General features: G+C 46.5%; 1 protein-coding gene across 4 annotated transcripts in view; it reads right to left on the reverse strand.

Annotated features, from left to right (window-relative positions):
- Positions 1-969: 969 nt before the first annotated feature.
- Positions 970-24,496, reverse strand: part of HIPK2 (homeodomain interacting protein kinase 2) — a 127,983-nt gene continuing 104,456 nt past the window's right edge. For 3 of the 4 annotated variants that reach the window (XM_051644005.1, XM_051643987.1, XM_051643996.1), the window contains exons 9-13: positions 23,333-23,454; positions 18,599-18,741; positions 18,044-18,223; positions 15,163-15,444; positions 5,383-5,691 (exon numbers count right to left, since the gene is read on the reverse strand). In XM_051644005.1, the coding sequence (XP_051499965.1) occupies positions 5,412-5,691; positions 15,163-15,444; positions 18,044-18,223; positions 18,599-18,741; positions 23,333-23,454 (1,007 nt within the window). In that variant the 3' untranslated portion in view covers positions 5,383-5,411. Of the gene's footprint in view, positions 2,487-4,287; positions 4,449-5,382; positions 5,692-15,162; positions 15,445-18,043; positions 18,224-18,598; positions 18,742-23,332; positions 23,455-24,496 lie in introns of those variants that run through there. The other variant, XM_051644012.1, reaches the window with a different exon arrangement.

Raw genomic sequence — 24,496 nt, forward strand, 5'->3', positions numbered from 1 at the left:
ACCTGATGGAAAACATGATGACCACATAGGGATCCTTGGTGTCAAGGACCCACAGGACCACTGTGCTCTCTGGTTCCAGGGTCACTCCACTGCTGCAGGCAATCTTTTGGGACATAGGTGAGAAGGGAGGAGGAGAAGTGCCCACTGTCACAGCTATGATAGAGTGGGTAAGGCCCAATGTATCCCAATAGTCTTTTCACTTAAGATACCTGAGTTTGAAGCTCTCAGCTGGATTTTCTCATGCTTGCTTTGGGACTCCAGCCCTTTCCTGACCCCTCTCCTCGACAGATATAGTGAGAGATGTTTGCAGCAACTAGTGTTTCCCCTTTTCACAGCCTAAAATATTGTTCCCATTTCAGACAGAACCAGGACAACCTGACAACTTGGGAGGATGCTGTCCTCCCACTCCACCGAGAACGTCAGCAAACAGCAGAATGAGAATTCAGTTTCTGGGGAGGAAGCCTGCTATTTCACAGGATAGAAACAGACAAGTTCCCAGATGAGTCCCCAGACCCTCTGAGAGTCACCCTGGGTCTCAGAGCTGACCCAGTCACTTCCAGCCCATCCAGTGCTCGACAAAACACCCAGCCATACACACTTCCAACCCTGACGAGCCTCCCCAACACCTCGCCAAGTGAGCCAAGACTGACGACGTGGGAAAAAAAAACCAAACCGACACAATCAGCAGCAGAAGAAAATCAGCAATAACAACCCCACCCCTCTCTCCCCCCCCCCATAAAAAAAAAGAAAAAAAGAAAAAAAGAAAAAGAAGAGCTGAGAGTAAATTCCGACTAGCCTCAGTCAGTTTCTAGGAGTACCAGTGGAAGTAAACCCTTAAACCGCGTCTGTAGTTCGGTAAGGCACTACGAGGGAATGATGTAAAACTAAGACTGTGACAGTTGTAATGGCTGTGCTGAGGAACACACCACAGAGAGAAGGCAGCATCTGCACGCACACGCACACACACACGCACACACACACGCGCGCGCACATACCTGGACGATCACATTTGTTACATGCCTATGTTATATCACTTTTCTTTGTGCAATCACATTGAGGAATAGTCTATTGGTATCGTTGAAGTTCAACACAAAACAGTAAAAAGGGCATATGAACCTGTATAGTGCTACATTCTACCCGGGTGGGGGGCAGCTAAAATGTCTCCTATGCTAAAACGGCTAGGGATTGAAAAGGAAAATTTCCAAATAAAATAAAATGAAACGCAACTAAAACCCAACATACAATATTAGAGATCTCGTTTAGGAATAACATTTCTCAGGGATTTATCCAGTGTGTTCAAGGGAAGGGAGAAACATCCCCATTGCTTCTGCTCTCGACCAGTGCTGCATAGTCTGTTTTGCCCAGGTGTGTTTAAGCACAGCAGTGCTAGATCCGAATTTAGAGCACTGGGACAATATTTTCTTCTCCTCCCTCCCTCCTCCCTTACTCACTTTCTATTTCCAGAAAAAAAACAACAACCCAAAACCTCATGTATGCTTTGGGATACAGAGACCACTGCAAAGATGGGGCATAAACCCTATGAATTGCTGGATAAATCCCTAATCCATATACCTATTGGATTAAAAACCTAATGGATTTAATTTTAGGTGTTCTGGACAACATATTTCTATATGTAGCTCACTATTGGATGAAAACAACCTTTAAAAGTCTATTGGTGAAGTTCTTCAAAAGACAGGACCCGCCGGAGGGTCCTTCTGCTTCTCTCTCTCTCTCTCTCTCTCTCTAGTTTGGTGCAGAATGGTTGGTTTTTTGTGTTTGTTTCTTTTTTTTTTTTCCTGTTCTTTTTTCCATTTTCTTTTTTTTTTTTTTTTTTAAATAAAAAGTGTAGAATTGGTTCTCCCCCTTCTCTCCTGTTTCTCGTTTCTTCCTTAAAATCTCCTTCGTTCAAGTTTCACACGAGCCTCCCATTGCATTGTTAGTTTGTCATGTTCTTCAGTACAAAAGCAGCCGCCTCACTCCCCCGGGACGGGTGCGTCTCTTGCTCCTTATTCCAGTGTTTAGATGTAAGGGTACTGGTTGACCTTGGTGGGGCTCAGTGGGTATCCAGTGTAGACTGTGGAGGCTGGAGAAGCACTGATATAGGTCTGATGGGCAAACTGAGCCTGGTACTGACTCGGGTGGATGGTGGGTGAGGGCAGAACCCGTGGGCCCATGCTGACAGGGACCTGGTGGACGATGCTGGCGGGGTAGGTGGTGTGCTGCACGGCGTGCCGCGCTGACCCTTGGGAGGCCACCAGGTGTGCGACGGTGCCCGTGGAGCCCAGGGCGGCGGGGGCGGTGTATGTGTAGAGGTGGGGTTGGGTGGGCAGGTGAGCAGCGGCAGCCGCGGCCAAGTGAGGATGAACTGTACCATGGCTGGGACTATTGTGTGGGAAAGAGTACGGGGCCTGAGCTATCGTTGGAGTGATGTAGGCTTGCTGTCTCCGGTGACTCCCTGTGCGATCGGTCGTGATGTGCTGCTGGGCCTGGATAAAGATAGCAACAGTGATAAGCGGTTACAAGACAAGAGATGGTTCTTTACCTCTTCAGTGGCACCTGGGAGCCAACCTGCAACACCAGGATGGCCTCAGGGAAGTCCCTTGCACCCCTCTTGACACCCTCAGCACCCGCACAGCCTTCCCTTGGAAATGCGTGATGGCAAAGGGCCCCTCCCAAGCCTAGGAAGACCCTGTTGTTTCATATGTTTACCAAAATGGCCCCCAAAAGGACAGTGGAGTCCCTCACTTGGAGCCACAACCTGCTGGCATAGCAAACATGAAGATCCAACCTTGGATGCCTGGCTCATAAGAACATCTTCCACAAATCCAGTCACTCACAAAACAGATGGCTTTTGCTATTGAACTCTCTGTTGATGAAATGTGGGGCACTGAAAGCTCAGGGGTATGAAGTTGCCTCACTACTCCTGAAACAGGCAATTTATTTTCGCTCAGTTTGGGTCTTTGTGGTTATAATTTCCTCAGTTAATAAAATAACTACTTTATTTTTTAAAGATAAAACCCTTGGCTCCTGCAGGTGCCTGGTACCCTCATGTAATCAGCTATAATCTAGCGGGAGGTGTCCCTGCCAATGCAGGGGGTTGGATCTAGGTGATCTTTAAGATCTTTTCCAACTCAAACCATTCTATGATTCTGTGACAACTACTCTAGCACAGGTGATTGCTTGCAGAGAGCCAGGAGCAATGTACTTTTTCAGGGATGTTCCAAGATTTTTTTTTGCACCACACAATAATGTCAAGGAGTGTTCCTGGTCATCTTCTAGTCAGACTATTGAATAACCGATAACGTAGATATTAGAAGGCAAGAAGGTCAATGCTCCCTGTTATTTCCTTCTATTCTTCCAAGCCCTCTTATCCTCTTTGTAAGCAATCCCTGCACTGTCATTGTGGTCTGAAACAGGGCAGCCACACATCTCCCCCAATCTTGGAAACAACATCTTGCCTTCTTCCTCCTTTTTCACTCACTTTTATTTCATGTTTGTTTACATTTCTTCTCCCCAGAATTTGATCTTAAAAACCCAAACCAGTTCTGCTTATATCCAGCTCTGGATGCAAACCAGCACTATCCTCTGAGCTCTCCAGACTTTCTCCTCTTGAAGCACTGGAAACTGTGCTGTAACTTCCCTACTCTTATTACATCACCCCAGGGTAGAGCGAGGCCCCAGGTGCAGTATGTGTAAAGGGCATTATTTACTGAAGCTCCTGGGGAGCTCCCTGGGTGTTTTGATCACAGACATCTTGAGAACTGCATGCTGCCAAGTAATGAGATTTGCCCAGATCTCAGCCCAGGTTTATCACAGAACTGCTCAAACTCATTGCGTGGGTCATGTATAGGCACAGAGGCTCTGCTTTGCCTTGTCACATCTAATGGGGACTTCTCTCCCAATCCCATAGCTGGGCTGATGCACTCCCTTCACTCGGAAGATACTTTCCTCATGGTCACTTACAGCTAAGGAGAATTCAGTCCTTCCTACACTGTCCTGCTCCACTCCTTTGTGTCTGAGCCACCGCAGCTTCTCTCTCACATAACTCCCACTCACACTGTTAGATCATCTGACTCCAAAACACATGGTAAAAGTACCATCAGCCCATTCAGGGGTAGGATCTGCACTACTTCTACTGCCTGAGCTGGAAGATCAAGATCTGCAGTGAAGCTGAAACCAGTCGATCAAACTCAACGTGGGGCCCAACTATCATTAGACTGGAATGGAGGAGGAGTGGTAGGTTATAGCTGGGTGGCGCACCACCAAAATGAGTCTTGGCTGACTTACCTGACTTAGATTAAGAGGCTGCTGCTGCTGGAAATGTGCTCCTGGTCGCTGCTGCCTATAGGCAACGGCTCCAGTCGAGCTCCCTGAAGAGTGACCGCTGGTGGAGGTCACGGTGCTGGAGGACTTGGACTTGTAGGAGGATGAGTGGTGACTGGTGGTGACTGTGCCAGGAAAGGAAACACATTTGTAGCTTACATCACATTCTTTAATTGCTCACCCTACCTTTTCCTCACTGAATCTCCTCCAGAGTGGCTTTTGTGAGGAGACATACAACAGAAGCAGGATAAGAAAATGATTTCTCTTAATTAACAGCATATCTCAGCAGTGCTTCAAATACATGGCCAGCCTGTTATCCTAGAGGCAGACAAGCAGACCCAGTATCTGGACCCAAACTGGGCCCTGAGAAGGCTTTACAGATCCTTCAGCAGTGAGAAACTGTTCTGCCAGCAGAACTGTATGATGCAGGTACAAATCCCAAGGAAAGGAAGGAAAGCACAATGTGCACAGCACAAAAAAGCACGCTTGGCTGACCTCATGGTGAGTAGGAAGGGAGGGAGAAGGAGCTAGTGGGGAGCTCACTCTCTGAGCCTTTGTGTTCACCTGCAGTGCGTCAAAACAAAGGACTGCCACGTAGCTCAAAGCCAATTGCTTTGGGCTAGACTTCCACCATAAGCCCCTTTTCAACACACTGTACTACCCAGCATTGTGGAGGCTCTGGATGACCAAACCTCCTCAGTCCATAATGAAGATCCTGGGGAAATGTTTTTTTTCCCAGAAACATCAACAAGTTTGGATGAAAATGGACGTTTGCAATCCTGTACCCATTTTACAGTAACCTATGGAAAAGCAAGGCAGCAAAGGTTCACACTTGCATTTGGGAGCCTTTCATGTCAAATGTTGAGCTAAAGGCTGCATTCTGTTCTTGGGTTTGTACAGAAGTAACTGGAAACTTGCCCCTGTGACTCCTGAGGGTACCAGGGCACCTAAACAATGCAATATGGCTCCCAAGAACAGATGTGTCACTTGAGAGAAGGGAGCACGGTTTCTTTCCAAAACAAAACAAACAAACAAACAAAATGAAACCGAACAATGAGATTCTTCCAACATAGATCATTTATTTCTTACTAATTTTCTTGACGGAAGAGGTGCAGTTTACCTGGAGCCAGGCTATCGCACTCTACCAACACCTCACTGGCCTGGGTTTTCAGTGGTGGCACGATGATCGTTCGAGGGTTCCCACTGCAGTGAGTCTCTGGAACCCCTTTGGTGTCATAGGTGTTCCCGTTATTCTGCCCTGCACGATGCTGCACGGCATAAGGGCTGTTGTTGCTGGAGGAGTCGGAGTAGGGGGAGTCATGCACGGTGACACAGCTGATGACATTCTTCCTTTGCTTGGACAAGGTGCTGAAACACAAGCACACAAGTGGAAAGTGTGAACGGGCAACGATCGTCTCAGAAGCCACCAGAAGACTCTGCCAGCAGCAGACTGGCTCCGTAAAGGCAAAGCACACCCTGCAGTCCTCCACCAGATAGAGGATGCTTAAGTCAAGTCTCAGGCTTCGAAACTCACTCATTGCTATTCCAGGAAAGCCTTCATGGAGGTCAAGCAGTGAGTAAGACATTGTGGATAGATCTTATATTCACGCTGCTTAGAATAGCACTGAACCAGACTGCAAGATTTATTTTCAGACTGCTTTATGTATATGTGTGCAGTAGAAGCCCAGCAGTTACACTATGCTTTGTTGCAAGTCTCACCGCCCACACAAAAACGTGGTGGTTTCTCCTAGCCTTCCAGCAATGATTTAATAATAGATGCTATGACTTTTCATTATTAAATCCCATGAATCTACAAAATACACTCCGTTCCATTTACGAATACAGTACAATGGGCATATAGTCTCAATAAGCATTTGAAGCTGAAGAATGAAGGAAGAAAAAATGAGCAAAGTATGTGAAGCTTTTAGTTTTCTTTTCCTTCTCTGAATAATCATTGGGTCTCCTGACTATAGCATGGATTATCAAGGTCCTGCTGCAGCTAATCTATCTATGCCATCAAAAAAGTGATTAAAAAGGAACATCAACACTTCCAAGATTAGTGCTAGAAGTTCATTAGACTAGACTGCATGAGTACGATTGGGATTTGCTCTGCTATTGTGTCTAATTATTCCTGATGGTTTCTCCTTCCTGTTATGAGCTTGTTTAGGGAGAAAAGAGAGAGAGAGAAAGAGGACGAAGGAAGGGGGATGGTGAAGATTTGCTTAAATGGCTCACATCCTTGACAGTGCACAGACCTTGACTACAGAAAATAGCTGCTATGTTTCACTGATTGCATTATGTTGTTATGGCAACTGAAGTTTTTAAAATGATGAAAAGAAATGGATAGCACATAAAAAGCTAAGTAATTAAGCTTAATGGTGGAAACAGCCCCAACAGGAACAGAAATGCTATGGAGAAAAAGGAATGCATCTCTTAACTTCTTGAGTGTGCACTAAAAAAGACTCCCTATCCCACAGAGTTTCCTCTCCATTCTCTCACTCTGGTCAGTCCAATCCAGGAAACAGCTGATTAATCTGGTCTGAGTCTGTGATGGAGCCATTTGTTCCCAAATCTCAGCACCACTTCTTACCATGGAAAGGTAGAGTATATACTGAGAACAGTTCCCTTCCGGGTTTCCTTATTTGCTTTTCATAGTGCTAATGGAGCACTGGTGGGTTCCCTTCAATTTGTCTGTCCCAAAGCCATCAGCATTCCCAAGCTGCAACTCAGCACCTCTCTCCCAAGACTTGTAACTGAAAAGCTATCATCTCCTCCATTAAAGAATGCCTTGGGGGGCTGCATTCACAAACAAGTTACCATCACACAGACTTTCCCTGGGCTACCATGGCAGGATCCTGGTGTGCCCTGAAAAGGACTCAAGACCGTGTTGTTCTATGCAAAACAAAAAACAAGTCTCCAGCAGCTCCTGCTGTCCTAAAGTATTGACACCCAAACTACAGCAGATGATAGAGAAGGTGAGTAAGCTATTGGACAGCAATCTGGAAGCTGGAAGCAATCCTTGCAGGGGCAGGGATCTTTTTGATGGGGAAGGTGTACAGAAATGGACCCTTGTGTATTCTGGCTTTCCACAAGGATCTGGAGGTCGTTGGATTAGAAACACAAAGAGCAACAGAGTATCTTAGAAGGACAACTACTGTATGTGAAAAAAGATGTAGCAGTTTGGACATGGTGCTACAAAAGAAGAATATTAAGCCAATAAAAATGACGAATATTGCATCAATATTCCTCTCTCCCTTCAGCAGAAATGCCTGTAATCATACATTTATGAGTATCCATGCTGCTTGCCATTTGCAGCTACCCTTGGCTGCCAGTTGGGAAGAGATATATATTCTCTACCTCTGACAGTTATTGCATTTTATAAAGAAAAATCAAGTCACTAAAGAGTTTTCTGACAAGTGATAAGGTCTAGCTATTCTTTTACAGTCCCTTCCTTACATAAGTGGCTGAGCTGCTGAACTGGAAATACTTGCTCTTGGCTGACACTTGACATGGGAAGGCTGAGCTGTAGAACTGGAAAGGTATTTTTCTATGTAAGCTGTGCTATTTATTGTTTTAGAAAGGGCATATTTTTCACCAGTTAGATTGAGGGCTTGTCAAAGCAGGGACCATGAGGAGTCTTTTCCCTCAAAGTCTTACAAGTCCTTGGTTACAATAAGAAAATCAAGTGAATATGTTTGGTTGAAGAAGTAAGCGACCCCAAACCCAAACTTTCCCACAGAAAGGGACCACAGCAGGATATTAAATGCATTTCATGGATGGGCAACAAAGAAGGCCCAGAGCTATGGTCCTGCCAAGCCTTATGCAAATGCTTAGCAACTACCTGTAGGTCTCATCCACCAAAGTCAGCTGGACTATTCCAGTAACAGAGCTAAAGCTCATGGGTAAATATTTGCAGGATTAGGGCCTAAGTGATTAGCCTCTCGATTCAGCAGGCTGCATCATTTCAAGTGCACAAGGACTCTCATCAAAAACAGCTGCATTTTTGTCTTTAGGAAAGGTAACGACTGTGGTTAATGTCAGAGCAGGCGGAGAAGTTGGTTGGGACTTCTCACATTGCCCAGAACTTGGCACCTGCTGTACCACAGCCTGCCCAAGAGATTAAGGGTGAGAATTCCCAAAGCATCAAAGGCCCAACTCGTGCTGAAAATCACTTGATTCACAGCTTTAGAGATATACTTTAAGCCAGAATGGGAGCTTTTGAAAATTCAACCCAGAAGAGCTAGCAGTCCCCTGAGCTTGTGTCCATTTCTGGAACGCTTTGTGCCCAGTTCTGGAGACCTTGTGTCCACTTCTGGAGCCCTCAACAAAAAAGGGACAAGGACCTGTTGGAGAGAGCCCAGAGAAGGTCCATAAAATGATCAGACAGCTGAAGCACCTCTCCTATAAAGACCGGCTGAGAGAGTTGGGGTTGTTCAGCCTGGAGAGGAGAAGGTTCTGAGGGGACCTTATAGCGGCCTTCCAGTACCTGAAGGGGACCTACAGGAAAGCTGGGAAGGGACTTTTTACAAGGGCCTGTAGTGATAGGATGAGGGGCAATGGCCATAAACTAGAGTAAGGTAGATTCAGATTGGATATCAGAAAGAAGTTCTTTACCATGAGGGTGAAAAAGCCCTGGAACAGGTTGCCCAGAGAGGTGCTGGAGGTCCCATCCCTGGAAATATTCAAGGTCAGGCTTGAGGAGGCTCTGAGCAACCTGATCTGGTCAAAAAGGTCCCTGTGCACTGGAAGGGGGACCCTCAAAGGTCCTTCCTTCTGAAGCTTGCTGCTTCAGAATAATCCACCTATTCTAGGAAAGAAGAAAGTCAGCCAACAAAAACTCACACTACAACTGCAATCGCTCTCTTCATGTTGAAATCTTACGCCATGCGTAGCTCACTGTCGAGAACATGCCCCCTCATCTTCAGCTCAGCCTCCATCCCCACCCGTTAATCTGCTCTCACCTTCTTTGTGAATTTGTGATGGTAAGAAATACTTATCAGGTACTACACTGAGGCCATTTTATTCGGCTGTATAGCACGTGCTGTAGCTATTTAAGTCACATATACTGAATTGCTTAGCAGGTTGTGAAGGTTCTGCTGCTGAAGGTTTGTTGAGAGAGCTACTGTCTGTATCTGTTATTTTAAGTATTAGTTGCATGTCAGTGTGTCTTCTGGAGATGGAAGGCAGTAATCTTTTTACCAGATGACTGTGGCTAGTCAACATATTGCTATGCAGAGTCAGTGTGTTACTATGCACAGCATAACATAGCCACAATAGGCTAGATGTCAAAAGAGAATAACAAATGGTATTTTGACCCTCACACATGCACATCAGCAAGTTGGCAAAAACACCTGGTTTGTGCCTGCCAGCCACTTCTGTGTGCAAGGGGAATGAATGTCCTCTTAAGCAGGCGCCATCACCACCATGCTACGATGTGAAAAAGATGAATTAACAAGTTCATGCTCAGTTATAAAGGTGAGATTCACACAGAGACTTCCCTGAATAGTTTACCACATTAAGAAAAAGGAGAAAAACCAAACCCTGCAAGAATTCTGTGCCAGTGAGGATGGCCAAAGAGGCAGTTACTCAGCATGCCCACATGACAGCTGTGGTCAGTCTTTCTTGCTTAGGAAACCCCTGTGCCCACGGTCTGTGGCCATGTTGGCTATCCACCCAACCCGCCTTGAAACACGGACCAAGGAGCAGAGCACATGCAGGAGTTAGGGTCCATCTTGAAAGCCCTTAGTGCACTGAAGGTGAGGGCTGGCTGCAGTGGGAGCCCAGGGTGTGCAACCACAAGAAGCTGCAGGTGCACCACTGGCCTGTCTCGCCCATGCCACCCAGCCTGGGAGGTGGGGCGCGAGTGTCCATGCTAGGACCTGAAAGATGATGAACTATGCCCAGAGGGTGAAGCTAAAGGGAACTCTGGTGGAAGTCCGTAGTGGTCCTGACATGCAAATCAAGCATCCTGTCCCATTCTATGGGCAAAAGACTAATTGAACCATCCAGTAGCTGGTTCCCTCTGAAGTTTCCTTCAGGATAGCTGACATTTGGCAATGGGCAGTCTTACCCAGTAAAGTAAATGATTAGAGGTCTTGGGGCCAAAACAATCTTAGCCTATGAAGATGGCAATTACTGTGAGGATCCCTCGGAAAACCAAGTTGGAGACATGTTACTTATGACATCAGTGCAAACAGAGCAGGCAGTGGGGAAGTATGGGGCTCTCCTGCCTCTCTGGGGTGGAAGCACCCTCTAAACCTCCCACCTCAAGGCCATCATTATATTGTTTCAAGAAAGAAGCCATGTTTTCCTTGGCTGCTGCCCTCATTGCTTGGATGGGAAGTCATCTAAATAAGTCACAACAGCCATCTCCACTGCTTTTCCTTCCAAGCCTTCGCCCTGCCATGCTCTGCAACACAGCCTTTGGCAGGACACGGATAATAAATATATATGTAATACTACCCCTCGCTGCATGACGAGCACAGCCCCATGCATCCCTCCTGCAGGATCATGTGTGCTCTCCCTCCCAGCCACAACTCAGCCATCCCAGGGTGCACCTGTGCCTCTCAGCTCTGCATTGAAGTTGTTGCTTTATTTTTCTCCACTTCTAAGCTTCAGAAATATTTAATCAAGGGAGGATTTGCATTTAAACCACTGCACCATGTGAAGTTGCATACTGGGGAGTACTTAACCCCTACTACTTGCTACTTGCTGAGTATGTGCTCTGATTACTGCAGTTCCACTGCTGGTCTGTCTGTCTGCTTGACTTTCTTGCTAGACTCAGCAGAGAAACTTAAGAGGAATAAACTCATAAGAAAAATATCAAGTCTATGCTCTGTTTTTTACTCTCTTTAGTGCTTTATAGGTAATGGTTAGATCTAAATTCTTCTTTCCAGAATAAATTACAGCACAGCAGTAAACATCTATTTGGCTTGTAGAGCCTCTTTGTAAAGGATGCTGAACTGACAATCTAGAAATTCACTGGTGATAAATAAACAGGGTCGCAAAGTTGTTTCCTGACCATATAACACTTCTTAAAAGCATTTTTTTTTTCAACTGTTCTATGAGACAAAATGTGACATGCAAAACTTTGTGGACATTAGAAACAGTTTCAGCCAGTCAAAATGTTCCCTTTTTATTTTGACCATTTCAAAATTTGTCTTCTATTATTTCCTTACATTTTGGAAGAAGAAAAAAATCCCTCCATTAAACCAGAAAAAACGTTCCCTAATCAATCAATCAATCAATCAATCAGTCAATCAATCACCTAATGCTTTCTTCCTCTTAAAAAAGAGTTAAACTTTTTTTCAGTTTTGAAGCTTCCCCAGATTTCACTGTGTTGGGGATATTACTATTAAAAACTCAATGTGGCCTGCAAAAAGCCTTGGTTTTGACAAACTGACTCTTTTAATCAAGAATTTGCCCCCCGACCATTTTTGTGAGGACTGTCCCTACCAAACTGTACCTGAGGTTCCTCCACTGTGATTCCACCCCAGGCATAGGGCAGGGGCCCAGCAGATGGCCCCCTTTAACAAGGCTCCATCGAGCAGGTCCCCCCAGAGCCCAACTTGTACCACTCAACAGGAGCCCAACATTTTCAGATGACAATTTTTTTTAAAGAATTACACGATGTTACATTCATCAACAGGACAAAACACATGTGAGCAAAGAACAAGCAGTATGCTGTCCTGCCTGCCTGGTCAGCTGATATTTCATAAACATCCTACTCAAACATCTGTGCTTTTCATTAGAAAAAGGACAATTCTGCCCATATCACACAAATTCTTCAGATTCTTCTTCCACCAATAAAAAAGTTGCATCCCTTGTGCTAGAAAAGCTCTCTCTGCTCACTTGAGAGAGGCTTTTCTGTTGGAGTAAATCCAAGCTGTAGGGCTCCTTCACTGCATCAGCAGTATCATATCCTATCACCATCACCAAGTCCTTCTTAAACTGAGACTTACAGAGTCTTACATTGTATAAGGATCTACTACTGCCCACAACCACAGGTAGCTTTAATCTCTCTTCACTGAGCAATCAATAAAACAAACATTTTTAGCCTCATGGGTCACAGAGAAATTTCCAGTCCCACAGGAAATAAGAGAAGGAAGTGCTGTAGCACATTCAGGAGCTGATCTGGCATCAGTGAAGTTCATGCAAAGACATCACTGCTATCAGTAAGATGTGATCAGGCAATTCACTTGATCTGTTAAGTGCCATATGATTTCTGTATTCGCATCTAGAAAATGCTAATATTGTTAGAATGTGACGAACAGCATGTTTCAAGTTATTACTTATTTTTTCACCCTCACACCACAGCTATTGCCCAACAGGGTAATATTTGCATAAATAGGGGTGAGACAACACATTCTTTGCACAGTTTCATTTTTGACTCAGATCCTGAACATTTGGGTATGGATTACAGTAAAGCACATGCTTCACTGTCACTCCCATTTTTTTCTGAGCCAAAAAAATATGTAAGAAAAGTTGGAGGTACTTTCCTATATGTGGCATGTTTTCAATGAAATAGACCTCAATTTCAGCAGGGACAAAGTTCATTGGCATTGAATGCTGATGCAGCTTCCTTGACTGGAAGCTATATTCTTACTCTGGCTGAGAACCTGGTCTTAGACACAACCTAGTCAAAAGGCTCTGAGTGAGTTGATTTCACTCTCCCAGAGACTTTAACCAAAATTTCTCATTCTGGACATGCTGTTTTCCATCTGTGTCTCTGCCCTTAATTCTCCACTTGCTCTGGTTACATCTGCACAGGCAATTCCAAAAGGTGCCCAAGAACAGCCTGCATCTGCGCAAAATGTCTCTACATGGCTCAGAAATTAAATTCAGCTCTTAAGCTTTGGCCTTCCAGGAATGCTATCGCTCTGGCCCTCTGTATAGATATGCCATATGGATACAAAAACTAGCCAGGGATCTGATCCCAGGCAGGAACGTGTCCTGAATATGCTTTAGTCATATCAAAGCCCATTTGTTTATGTAAGTCTGGCTCCTGGGACTACTTTCCTAAACCCTCAGCAGACCTTGCCTGAATATTTAAATACCCCAAACTCCCAACTTGATTTCCAGACATTTTCCAGAACTTTGTTCTATCTGTCTCCCCTGAGGTGCCGAGTGAAGAAACTGGTCAGATGGCAGCAAAGTTGAGACGGAGGAGACAATAATTAGCTGAAGTGGCCTCAGGAACCCAGCTCTTGCCTCCAGCCCCTCTGCACCCAAGATGATACCCAGGTGGTGAGTATGAGTATTTGCACATAATTTCCCAAAGCCTGGGACCAGCAGCATAGGTAAACACACTTGCAAATAGCTCCCATGACCCTTGAGATATTTCATGCTGCCCAATCTCACAACCTTAGTTTTCAGCATCTCTTTTGTCTATTCCTTTCTTTTTGTCCTCATTTCTAGTCCACCTGACTTCCACGCTGACCTTCATTCAACTCTTTCTGGAAACACGCTTTCTTCTCTCTACCAAACTAAAGAATACTCTAGCAATTTATTATGTTTTTAAGGTGCAATATGTCGTGCTGTCCTGAGACCAATTCCCCACAATAACCAATACATTAATGGCAAATCTGAATGTAAGAGGCACAGAGCTCCTGCTTCCCAGTGGAGTTCACTGGTACAGAAGAAGGGGAATGGGAAGCAGCAGTGGTTGGCATGAGGTAGGTTGAAATTGCAGCCCTGGATGTCTGAATCTTATGGCTCCTTTTTACACATTTTTCGCATCCTTGAGGGTAAACACATCTCATCTGTTCTGTGCACATTTGCAGGGCTCCTCTTATCACCACAGCACAGAGATGCAGAGATATAGATATCTCCAATGATTAAAGGAGAATCTACTGTGGAGCATGTCCTACATAAAAAAAAATAAATAAAAATTCCCTCACGACAATACTGGAAGGGTAAAGTTAAAAAACTCCTAGTTCAGTTACCAACATAAAGATGCTAGAATTATTCAGGTGTTCTCAAGGCTACTTCTCTACAACTCGTAAAGCAGAGTGGTATCTTAGGACTGGCATCAGATGGGAAGCCTTGAGTGTGTGCCTCTGATGAAAAGTGCTGAAAAGACAGTTCTGAACAATTAAAGGCTCTCATCCACAGTAGATGACCAGCACTGGCAGCTCTTCTAGGCCACACTGTTTACTCAAGTCAGTCAATTCTTGAGGACCAAACTCAGTCACCCCTCTGCAGTCAGTCAAAGAGCCATCAGTTTCTGCCACTTCAGTAATATTTCAGGGATGTTTTTGCAACACAATCAGAATTGAGCAAACCTCTTGCAATGTATTTACCATTAAGTCTTTCTGACACAGTAACTAACCATTCTTGGGACCTTTTTATAGAAAACAGCACACATGGAAGCTGTCATTGAATGCTCTTTGCAGATGGCTGCATGACTGAGAAAGAGAAAAGACAATTTTAAGCTACCTTTCTTTCAAGCCCTTCTTAATATCTTTGTCTTAAATAGCTATCTTACTTAAAAGCTCATCACCATAGGTCTGTAGAGTCTCCTTTAAACCATCCTATGAGACAGAGCCTACTATTATGTCCTCTTAAGGATGACTAACTATGGCACAGAGAGACTACTACACGGGTCCAAGGTCACACAGCAAATGTACAGCATAGGGAACATCACCTAAGTCTGTGGAGTCCTCAGCTAGCATATTTTAGCCTTCCCATCGCCCTTCCTCTCAAATGAAAGATGACCTAGGTGAGGAGACCCAACTGTAACTCCTGTCACACCTCTGCCACTCCTGTGACACTCTGCCGCTTCTCTGCCTCTGTCTCTCTCTCCTTGCGTACAGAGAAGAGCGGAGAGCCACTGCTCACCTGGTGGGTGCATGCTTCTGCTCCTCCTCTTCATCTGTGTCGCTGCTGATGGTGATGACACTCACTGCGGGGCTAGGGGTGTCGGGGATGACGATCGTCTGCCGCTGCCGCTCCCGCGTGGTGCTGGCGGCCACGTCGCCCCAGCCGCAGGTGAGGGAGGTGCTGCAGGCAGGGCTGTTGTGCACCAGGGCACAGCGGGGCGGGGTGTTCTCCTTCACGCGTTTCGACCGCTGAGGTGAGCTGATGGACTGAGAGGATGAGACTTCATAGGTGGATGCGTTTCTGAAAACGAGAAAGGTTGTTAGCTGGCTGAGACCGGGCTTGCTTAAGTCGCCTGTCACCATGGCTTTTTGATTCCTGGGCTCTGGCGCGGGGGCACGGAGTAGAGGAAAACTGCGGAATCGGCACAGTCACCTCTTCAAAGGACAGAGTGCCTCACGTGACTTATTCATGTAACTGGCTGAAAAGTAGTTTCTTTTCGTAAAAAAAAAATCCATTTTGTTTTCCCTAGAAATTTCCAAACGAGAAATGCTGCCTCCCAGGAGTTTGCACTGCAAGGCAGAGGGTAGTCACTCAGCCCAGACAGACAAAACACAGGTGGGCACAGTATGGCTGTCACAGGAGGAAGAAGAACCCAAATGATAATCCCTTTCTCCTGTATCCTGCACGGAGGCATCATGACCAGGTATTTTTTTGGCCAGAAAAAGCTAAAGGTAAAATTAGAATTTGTTGTAGAAAACAACAATAATTTATCAGGAACACTGCTCTTAGCTGAAAATTTAATTTTCAGTTTAAGAATCTTTTCAATTAATATTTCTGCCCGATGCTTTATTCTCTAGGATAGTGGAATCCCACGGATGAGAGCACACAGATGGGAGGAGATATAATGAGTTAATTTCATTCCCACGTGAGGCAGCAGATATAGCATATATAAATTAGGAAGAAAATAATCTTTTTGTTATGCAGTAGAGAAACGTTCCCTTTTTTTTTTTTTTCTTTTTCCCAGTCTTCCTACTTCAGTTTCCCTGTCTGACAGTTGGAAAGAGCCTAGGGCCCACTTGGATCAGGAATCTGAACACAGAACCTGTCCACCGAACAGTGCAGCACAGGTCTGCAGGTTGGAATATTTACCAAAGCACACTGATTAAAGCCCATTTCATTCATTTCCACACATTTTCCCTCTGCCTTACATTTCTTGTGTTTCTTCTGCCTGTTGCAGAACATTTGCAAATTCAAAAAGGGAAAAAAAAAGTTCTGGCTTTGTTCTACAGTGAGGCCTGGGCTGCATGCTCAGCTTGGCCAGAGAGCTAACAAAAGGAATAGGTGGCATCCATCAAAAGGAAGTCATTCTGGATGTATCGCACTATACCAACTTACAGAGGGTCCTTTGCATAACAAATGGCTGCACAGTAGCATTTGCAGTGCTTTTTGAATACCAATGAGCAGCGTGGAGTACCCTCCTCTCCAAAGGAGCACGTTCCTCTTTTGGTTACAAAAGCGTGACAATTAACGAAGCCGTAGAAACCCGTTGCTCTGCAAGTGTCCGATTCTGCCTGGACACTGTCACCCTGCCCCTGCAGAGGGAAGGGAGAAGGGAGGCCCTGCACAGGCACACTGGTTGCAACAGGCACTCTCTTTTGCTGGCTTGCTGGGGACGTAGCTGCCTCTGCTCCACATTACAAATGGACTAAGACAGCTGGAGCACACCCAAAGTAAATGCAACATTAGAGAGCGCATAAACGGGAAGGATTTAAATAGTCGCCTCTGAACTAGAGTCAAATTGGTTGTGAACTCAGAGCTCCTCTGGCCCCAGTCCAGTCACCCAGGAAAACCACAAGCTCCTCTGTTTTTGCTGCTTCACAACTGGTGACCCATTTTTGGTTCTCTCCCCTGCACTGGTTTGTTTTGGTATTTTAAAGAAATGTGCTAGTTTCACAGCCCAGAGGACTTTCCCCAGAAAAGCTGCATGTACATCTTAAATAGCTGTGTCCTCTAGGCAAGATCACAAGGCTGTGACAGGCACCACAATCATCCTACCATTAGAGTTGTGCCACATTACATAGTATGAACCAAAACCCAGCCTCCTCCTTGCAGAGCCAAACGGTCCTGCTGAGAGTTGATAGATTTAGGTGTCTAAGGACTGTCCTTGTATGAGATGTCTGTATAAAATGCTCCTTATTTTATGCTGCCGTGATTATAAAAAAGCCAGTCTGGGTATCTGTTGCTGGTGTGTACTGTTGGAAGATACGTGCCAACCACCTACATTAGGAGCTAGAGAGCTTGGCATTAGAGTTCAGAAGATAGGTCATCATGCCACTGCTTTTGAAAAGGCAGATACTGTGTACACACATCGGCCACATGTTCCTGAAGACGTGGTCCCCTGGAGGTGCACCAACCTCCCTGTGGAAATACAGACACTGCACCTCATGAGTATTTTGAGATGATGTGGGAAGAGAAGGTCTGCCAAAGGGGCACTGCACCACACTGACCTGAGAATATGGTTACTTTTTTAATTATGGTGACTACAAGGCCTCAGGTAATCACAGAGGCATAGCAAGGGGTATGAACAGGGCCTGAGTCTCCCATCTCGCACCCCATCCAGCCACTAACTCCAGCAGAAAATGAAGCTCACGGGGTATAAAATACACTTGACTACCTCTTACACCCCGCTCTCCTGACCAGGCTGCAGGAGAGCCAAAGCAGTGAACAGTCCAGTCACAAAAAGAGTGATCTAATCGCTAGCAGGTCATGGAAGAAACTTTATTACCATCTTCATCAGCACGCTCACGTCGCAGGGCTGCCTTCAGAACCAGAGGAGGCAAGGGCTCCTGTCTCCCCAATGTCATGACCAAGGCCAGTGCTGGGAGCCGTGCACACTCACCGGGGCACTGAGGGGTGCTGCTTGCTCTTCCTGGTGGCAGTGGCAGCGGCGGGCGGCTGGCGCATGACGTGAGCAACGCCCACGTTGACGGGCTGGGCGGCGGGCAGAGCCACGTGGCTGGCCAGCAGCGCCGGCTGCTGCATGATGGGGTTGTAGTGGCTGCCGTGGGCATGGGTGTTCCTGCAAAGAGGGGAGACAGGCACGCTTTTAGAATGCAACCGGCGACTCTCCAGCGGGCTCGTTCACAGGCTCCCGCTGCCTTCACTGAGGCACCCCCCTCCAGGGCCCCCCGGGCTCCCAGTACCCCGAGGAGGGAGTGTTTTCCCCAGGGAATAGAATGAAGGGAGCAGCGTGGGCATGGCACTCTGCTTCAAGGACAGGGAACAGAGAAGCTGCCTGTAGCAATCAGCCAGGGGGGTGGCAGGCTGCAGCCTCTGCCCTTCTCTCCCCAGCTCTGCAGCCCTGCAGGACTCCATTCCTCCCACCCTGACTCTTCTCACGCCTCCTCCAGCACTGATTGGTACTTCAGGGAGCCTCCTAGTGCCTCCAGTTTACCTCCAGTCTGCCAGTGGTTGGGTGCCTGCCATGGATTCCGGGATGACTGTTGCGTGCTGGACAGAAGTGTGGGTGGCCACCCCAGTCAGCTGCTGCCAAGCAGGAGGGAGCAGGATCTGCTGCGTGCCACTGGGCCATGCTTGCTGTTGGACAGAGGGAAAACAATTTGTTAACAAGAGGCCTCATACATACAGTGAGTGTGATGGTGGTCCATGCTCTATATATGTGGTCCTAATAATGATCATGGTGGCCATTCTACTGACCTCTTACCACTTTTCAGTCCTAGATGACATACCTTTAGGAAACTACAGGAAAAGCAGTAAAAGTTATCAATAGAGAGCACAAAGAAGAGGAAAAAAAATCTCTGCCATCCAAAGTAGTAGCTGTGTTTCAGGTTAAGCTGGAAATGGAAAGGATTGAAACTGATCAGCATTTCAACCCAAACATCAAACACTTTTTGACTCTCCAGATCAGCAGAGCAATATGGTCCCATTGTTATTTACCAATTCCTACAGCAAATTTTCCTTCCCACTCTAACAGGACCTAAAGGACTTCAGGAACTTACAGGAGAACAAACTTTTCAAGGATGAGGAAAGAGAACGAGGGCTGCAAGGCTTTTGTGAGGAGGAAAAAAAGAGGAATTTGGGGATAGCAAAAGGGAGTGAGCATTGGCCACTGAGTGCTCTCCCTGGGGGGGGAACATCTTGCTGCATGGGCCAAGGAGCCCAGTCACCTGCTTCCAGCTCACTAGGAGCGCCCTGGCCAAAGCAGAGCGGAGCTGTGCAGGCATGTTGCATGCCTGTCCTCTCTGTGGGCTCTCTGGCTTTTTCTGAGCGGGTGCCTCCTTGCAGGGGTGGAAATCTCTGCCCTGTGAGTTGAGACATCACTCTACTATGCAACTATCCCTCCAGCTGCACTGCTACAACCATGACTCAGGTCGTCTTGCTCCAGTGACTCCAAATATAAGACAGATGATTAGTTTTTCAACTGGGTAAACTTTCTTTCTTATGTGCTGCTTGAGAGGAGTGGTTCCAGCAGCTTCTCATTGCCTGGGCTGGGAAACATAGGGGGTATTGGCTACATTCCTCCTTAGTCCCAACAGCACCAGTACACTGGACCCATGCTACGTTACCTCACAGCTCTAAGGAGGCTAAATTTTAAAGAGAGGAGACTTCTTCCAGGCACACATTTGTCCCAGTCTCCATCTGCACAAGAATCCTGTTACCTATCCCCATAATCACCTCCTATCACCCAGTAAACAGCCCTCACCAAAACAAACAAACAAGCAAACAAAACCCTCTTCCTGGTTCCGCTCCAAAGTTTGACTGGCTTGTAATTTTCTGTGTTGCTGAGTTTGATGAGAAGGTTACGGTGAGGCTTCTAGGTAACATCTGTAAAGGACAGACAGTCGCAGGGCTCCTGAGAGCTCTTCATCTCAGGAGCCACAACCACCAACTGGTGCTGCTTGGAGCAGGTAGGAGGAGGAGGCAAAGATGCAAAAAGATCAGGGAAGGAAAAAAAAAGCTTTTTTTTCTTTTTTTTCCCAGCTCTAATTTAAAAGAGACTGAACTACTGTTACAGGCAGTCTCCGGGGACTACCTGGATTCACTTGCAGAGAAAACTGCTTCCTCCCTTTTCAGGAAGAGAACTGAACAAATCTAAGCTCCTTTCCTGGCTGCAGTGCATAAATTTAGCTGCAGCGTCAGGGTCCAGGCACAAATTCCTCACTTATTAGGTAAGGACCACTGAATCACTTAATCTGAAGATAAGACTTGTCTAGGCTGATCCACTAGCACAGCGAGCTTACACACGGGAGGCTCGTGCCGGCAGCTGCAGCCGGTTCTCAGCTATTGCGTTACCGTGGGACTGTGCTGCCGCAGCAGAGCACCACGCTGGCCCTGCGCTCGGGATCTGGTGGGTTGCCCAGCGCAACAGAGCTCCTGCTTGGGATGTAGAGCAAGAACAACTAAGGGAGTAAGCGTGCTTGTTCTGAAAGCTGGTGGCAGGGCCTCCGTGGGAAGAAGTGTTGTCGGGAAGGAGTTAAAAGGAGAGGAAATCAAGAATTCAGAGCATTATTCAAGGACAGGGGTCCACATCATGGAAGCCTGCCAGAAAACTCTACAGCTTTGTCTCTTTGGAGATCTGAAGCTGCAGAGAATTATTAGTATAGACCGGATCAGCCTCCTTTCACATACAGTCTGTGGACACATTTGCTTAGGAGTGTGAAAATAGATCCAGAGAAGTTACAAATAAGTTACTTTTGCCCCTGGCTCTGCATCTTGCAAGCTGTTTGCTCTGCCTAGCTCCATGCCACGGGCTGCAGACACAGAACTGCCACAGATGCTCAAAATTTGTCAGTGTCTCTGCTTTGGGTCCCTCCAGCTCCTGGAGCTCCTTCCCCTGTCCCTCCTCTGGGACTGCTGGTGTAGTACAAAATGCTCAGGAGAGCTGGACGCCAGCTTCTCTGCGATACAGTAAGGCTTTGCCAGCCACAGCTATCCTGATGTGGGCAAGCACAGCAACCTGCACCACATGCTATGCAGGGAAGAAAGTCCAATGGCACCACACAGTGCTGGCAGCACAAGGAGCAGCATCACGCCTGATCGGGGGACAAATAAGGTGGGTGGAATGACAGAAATAGGCTCCAGAGGTGCTATGCTGTCTGCTGGGGACAGTCCCTCCAGTAGTTGGAGCAACTGCATGGTCTGGTCTGAAGAGCATTAGATAAGCAGCTGTGCATGAGAGGAACAGCTCTCTGCTAAAAGAGAGACACGCAGCCGCTCCGAGATCAGATGTGACTACAATGCATTACAAAGAAGCTGTTTTTCCATTCAGGAAACTGGAATTGGGTACAGATTTGTTTATCAGGCCAGCTGCTCAGCCCAAACTGTGCGAGGCCTGCGGACACCAGATGCCACTGGCATCAATCAGAGCGCCCTGCAATCAGTGCAGCAGCTAGCATTTCGCATCGTGTGCGACAGGCAGATATATCAACAGGCAGACTGCCCCTCTCTCTTTTATTAAATAAAAAATTAAAAATCTATGCAAGCGAGGCGTGTTTCTCAGAAACAGCTTAAATTCCCTCGTGGAAGTGACAGTGAAAAAAATGTCAGTAGAAAGGATGAGAGAGGCAGCCTATGAAATAGGAGTTCATGCAGCAGGGGCAGCACAGAAACTGGTAGCAAAGCTCCTCCTGAACGCTCCCTCCCAGACTGTGACCCCGGTGACCCCAGCGAGGCCACCTTAAGAAGAAAAAAGCTGGAGATCCTGAGATCTTTCGGATGCTTCAGATCCATCCCCCAAACCACATCAAGGCCCATGTAACAGCCCAGCTCAGGAGGCCTGGCAGCATGGCAGGGCACGCTAAGCTCTGTCACCTCTTTCAGCCAATGCCTTGGCTGACTTCTTGCACAAGCAATAGGTGCCCACAACTGTGCCTGCACAGACTCCTTCTTGATTTGCCACTGGTTTTGTTTCCCCTGCCCCTCAGGCTCTCCTTTCCTACCAAACAAGAGAGGTGGCCCACATAAGTTGTTAAAGCAGGCTGCAACAGAGATAGGTTCCATATTTCAGACAGCCTTCTAAAAAGACTCTGCTATTGACCAGGGCACTTTAGCTAATAGAAATCACACAGGCTACGATTGTGTGTTGATCCATTTTCACCAGGTAAGTAAGACCGGCAGGTGGCAGAGAAAACAAATTGCACCAGCAGTTATACCCCAGCAATGCACGGGCATAAACACCCAAGGCTATTGGTACCTGACTGCATACGACCATGCTGGCATTAACAAAGGCATGGCAGATCAACCTGCCAATCCTGAGTCAAAAGCATACATTTTTGACTTGCAGGTCACCTTTTCCAGGCTGTACAGAATAATACTAAGCATACCAGTGTTTTTTGTTTGTTTGCTTGCTTGTTTTTTCTTTTTCTTTTTCTTTTTCTTTTTCTTTTTCTTTTTCTTTTTCTTTTTCTTTTTCTCCTCTGCCAGAAACATGTCTGATACCAGCAGAGGTACCATCACACCATCTGAAAACCAGTATGGGCAGATTCACTGAAGCCAGCACAAGGAGGAATGAACAGCTCCTCAGGGAGCTGGGATTCCCCTTGAGTATATGCATGTGATCAGTGGTACCCACTCCTGTTCGGGTTTTTTCCTGGGAGGAACCATGCTTTTTACCCGTGAGCACATTTCAGACAATTGTGCCAACAAGAGCCGCTGACAAGGAGAGCTCCTTGGCTGTGGGGCCATTGCCTCTGCCCGCTACATTTATCCCATAACTTAAAAACAGAGGGGCAGCTCACAAAACATAAGGGTGCAAACTTAAAGCATGAAAGATATTTATTGGCAGCATGCAATTCACCAGCACAACTCCTGGCCACAAACTACCACTATAACAGTGAGTTCAGAAGGATGCAGGAAGGTTATTACCGGTTCCTCCTCAGCAGAGGCCTGTCACAGCTTTGCCTGAGGCTCCCTACTTACTCTAGTGGAGAAGCAGAAGGAAAGAAGACTTCCAAAGACTTTTGCAACTCTGACGTAGCCTTTGAGCTGAGCAATGAACTGGGGGAGGTTTGGATGTTTCAGGGAAAGCTGGAGACCCTTATGTGACTGCCCAAGACTCCAAACGGCACCACGGAAGGCCCTCAGTCAGAGAAAGCTACTCTCCTCAGCCTCCAAGAGTTAAACAACACAAAAAATACTGGCCATGCTCAGTGTCTTCAGAGCTCCTTACCTGTGCGAGGAGTCCTGGCTGGATCTGAAGAGGCTGGGCCCCGGGAGCCTGAGTGACAATGGGAACAGCGTTCTCCATCCGAACTGAATACCCAGCATGCTTCGAAGGAGAGGCTTGTAACCCTGTTCCACCAGCACAGAAGGCACAGCATTAGCCATGAACAGCACTGCTAGGAATGGGGGTTTGGTTTTTGGAGGTGCATAAAGGCACTCGCTAATGTTCGCTTCAAATTGCAGTGTTCAGTCCCTCTGAAAAATCAGGCTCTCCAAGTCCCACATATTCTACCCCAGCCCAGAGATGTCCATCAGATGTTCATAAATATGATACATGCATAAGGGTGCAGAAAAGACAGTTTAAAGGGCTTTAAGGATTAACTGAGTTCCTATTTTTAAGTTACCTCGAATGCGTGGGAAACAGAACATATACAGGGAGAAAAGGAAGAGAGAAGAGGGAATGGCTTCTCTTCACCCATATTCTGTTTTGACAAAAGAAAATGGTCCTGGTCCTTGCCAGACAAAACCCACTGCTATGTGAGAATGCTCTCTTTAGACCAAAGTGAGACAGTGGGACAGGAATCCAGAAGTCTGTACTCCCTCAGCATTGATAGGGATTGGTGATTTTCTCTTGCACAGCTTCTCAGGACTCATATTTAAAAGGCTCTGATTTGACTGTGTAAACTAGCAAGCCCCAAACCCAATCACTGCTGAGTCAGCCATGCATTAGCCTAGCTGAGCTGGAGGAAGCTTTGCTCTCCACCACCTTAGTGCATGGCACAGCCTGTGCTACCTCCTCTGCTTTAAAGCTTTCTCAAGACAGCAAGCAGAAGATGTTAGCATATATTTCTGAAGTCAAACCCTTGAGATGCATTTTAACCATGTACAAGAGGTCTAGCTAAACTCCTGTAGTTCAAAAGAGCTTTGATAATCTTGCAGAACATTTAACAAGTACCTAGAGACTGCTGCATGGACAGGCTTGTAGAAATGAAGAGCGAAAGTTGCACCAGCTGAACCAAGGTCTATTTAGACCACTTCCTACAGATACCTGGCTAGTTTTTCCAAATTGCTACAGCATGTAAAGTCAGAAGGATCACCCAAGTTGTCTGACAACAGTACCTGCCACTGGTATATGCAGGCAGAGCTGTTTGCAGCAGGGCTGGAGCTGAAG

Source organism: Apus apus, chromosome 1 (genome assembly GCF_020740795.1).
Source record: "Apus apus isolate bApuApu2 chromosome 1, bApuApu2.pri.cur, whole genome shotgun sequence".
Taxonomy (NCBI): domain Eukaryota; kingdom Metazoa; phylum Chordata; class Aves; order Apodiformes; family Apodidae; genus Apus; species Apus apus.